The sequence below is a fragment of the Nicrophorus vespilloides genome, unplaced genomic scaffold (genome assembly GCF_001412225.1).
Source record: "Nicrophorus vespilloides isolate i.1.1-1 unplaced genomic scaffold, Nicve_v1.0, whole genome shotgun sequence".
Taxonomy (NCBI): domain Eukaryota; kingdom Metazoa; phylum Arthropoda; class Insecta; order Coleoptera; family Silphidae; genus Nicrophorus; species Nicrophorus vespilloides.
In genome coordinates this window covers 2051-3963 of record NW_017095475.1, presented here as the reverse complement: position 1 = coordinate 3963, position 1913 = coordinate 2051, and the positions used below count along the sequence as shown (strand labels likewise).

At 33.8% G+C, this 1913-nt stretch overlaps 1 protein-coding gene across 1 annotated transcript in view; it reads right to left on the bottom strand.

Moving 5' to 3' along the window:
• LOC108559117 (receptor-mediated endocytosis protein 6 homolog) overlaps positions 1-1420 on the bottom strand; it is a 6069-nt gene extending 4649 nt beyond the window's left edge. The window contains 3 exon segments of the mRNA XM_017916301.1: positions 1-415; positions 475-786; positions 1150-1420. The exon segment at positions 1-415 is cut by the window's left edge and continues 52 nt beyond it. Coding sequence (XP_017771790.1) covers positions 1-415; positions 475-765 — 706 coding nt within the window. The 5' untranslated portion in view covers positions 766-786; positions 1150-1420.
• Positions 1421-1913: the final 493 nt, after the last annotated feature.

Sequence of the window (1913 nt, the reverse complement as noted above, 5' to 3'; positions counted from 1 at the left end):
AAAAATACCTTGCTAGTGTTTTGCTTGGGTCTATATCCAAGTAAGTACCAGAAGTGGCAATCAATTTCAGGATGGGAGTTTGTAAAGCGGAAATAAGGAATAACTTGGCTGAAATCAGTCCTTCATGGAAGAGGAAATACATTTGAGAAAATGCGCATGACCTCTGCTTCAATAGTCTCCTGGGATTATCGGTAGTAACCAGCTGCAACTTGGCCAAATAGTGAAGTAGATTCAGCATGAGGCTTGTATCTTGTGGCAGAAGCAGAGACCCATAAAACCCTGAAACTATGCTTTGCAAAATGCCAGAAAACGCTTTCTGATCTTCAATTAAAGCTTCACCAATCACAATCCATTGAGCCACTTGTTCAGGTTTACTGTGCAACCATGATAAAAAGCTACTGTAATTTAACATAATCTACAAAACATAATATATGTTAATAATGAATTATATTACAATTAATAATTGTGTATTACCTGATAATCAAATACTTTCTTTGCTGGAAGAAACACACTGTTCGTTAATGAAGCTGCCTTTCGGCAGCACTGCTCTGGTGTGGAATCGGCACATGATCCCACCAAAGCATTCAAATTTACTCTTTGCTGCAAGTTGATCCAAGCAATACGCAGCAGATTCTCAGTATCCACAGAAAGTTTCTCATTGTATTCACGTATAAGATCCTTCTCACCATTCACAAGCAACTTCTCGTGTTGAAGTTGTGAAATCAGCTCTGATATATCTACGTTAATCCCAGAAAGGTCTTCCATCTTTTCATTTGAGTTGTCCCACTGTGGATAAATCAAACAGATAATAAATGTAAATGTTGTGAGATAACAATTTTGTTTATTTATTTACTTTGAGTTATTGTTTTAAGATATACAACTTAAAGAGTCACAAGTTGTGTAATTTAATTTATCATAATCAAACAATAGGAATTCCATTGTTGTTGTTGCAAGAGATGCAAAATTGGTTTTTATTATTTTTTCTTTTGTATCTTTGTAGGCATCATTTGTCTCCTACTTAATAAGTATGTTAATCACAGTGAGAGGTCTTCTCATTGAGATTAAATAGCAGTTGGCAAATAAACATAAGTTTTGTCAAAACAACGAATAACCTATTTTTATTAATGTTTTTTTTTTCGAGAAACTCACCCACTTTATTTGTAGTATTAATTTCAATGGCACTGTGGAGATCGCATGTAATCACTTGGGAATTGGGGATACGTATACTCAGCACATAATGTTCACTACGTGTGGAAGTTCGGGCGAGATTTCGCACTTTCTACACTAGAATTAATAATATACGGAAAAAAAGGAGATGTATTTGGAACTTGATCACTTTATTTTGGCTATGTTGTGTAGTTGTAGAACAATTGTTATGCTTACAGCGTTGGTGCACTTGCAAATGTATCCCCACCACTTGTCAGAGCAGATTGAATTGTGTATGCGACGTTGCCAATCCCATTAAAATATCCTCAACATTTCTGTCCATCTCCAACTTTCTTTTTATCAAACTTATATTATGTAAATAATACATTTTAATCTTTCGCTTCATTCTAAACGTATCTTTTGAAATTTTCTAGAGTTTATAAAATTTGAAACAAATGGATTTAGATGTAACCTTCTTAAATATAATATTTAATTAGTCCACTATTATTTTTAGTGGAAGAAATACAATGTCATTATCTTTATCTTAAGATAATTTAAGAATTGTTAATCTTCTTCTTTCCTCCGTCTACCAACCTTCTTAAGATATGACAAAATTCTTCTAATGCTTATAGAACACTTCTGTCTTGGACGGGAAGTCTGATATTAACTAGAAAGATAGTACACTCAAGACTAATTTACAAAACAAACAACTTTTGCCAGGGAAGGGCTATAATAGGTTTAGTTGCGTCTTAACGAACATGACATGA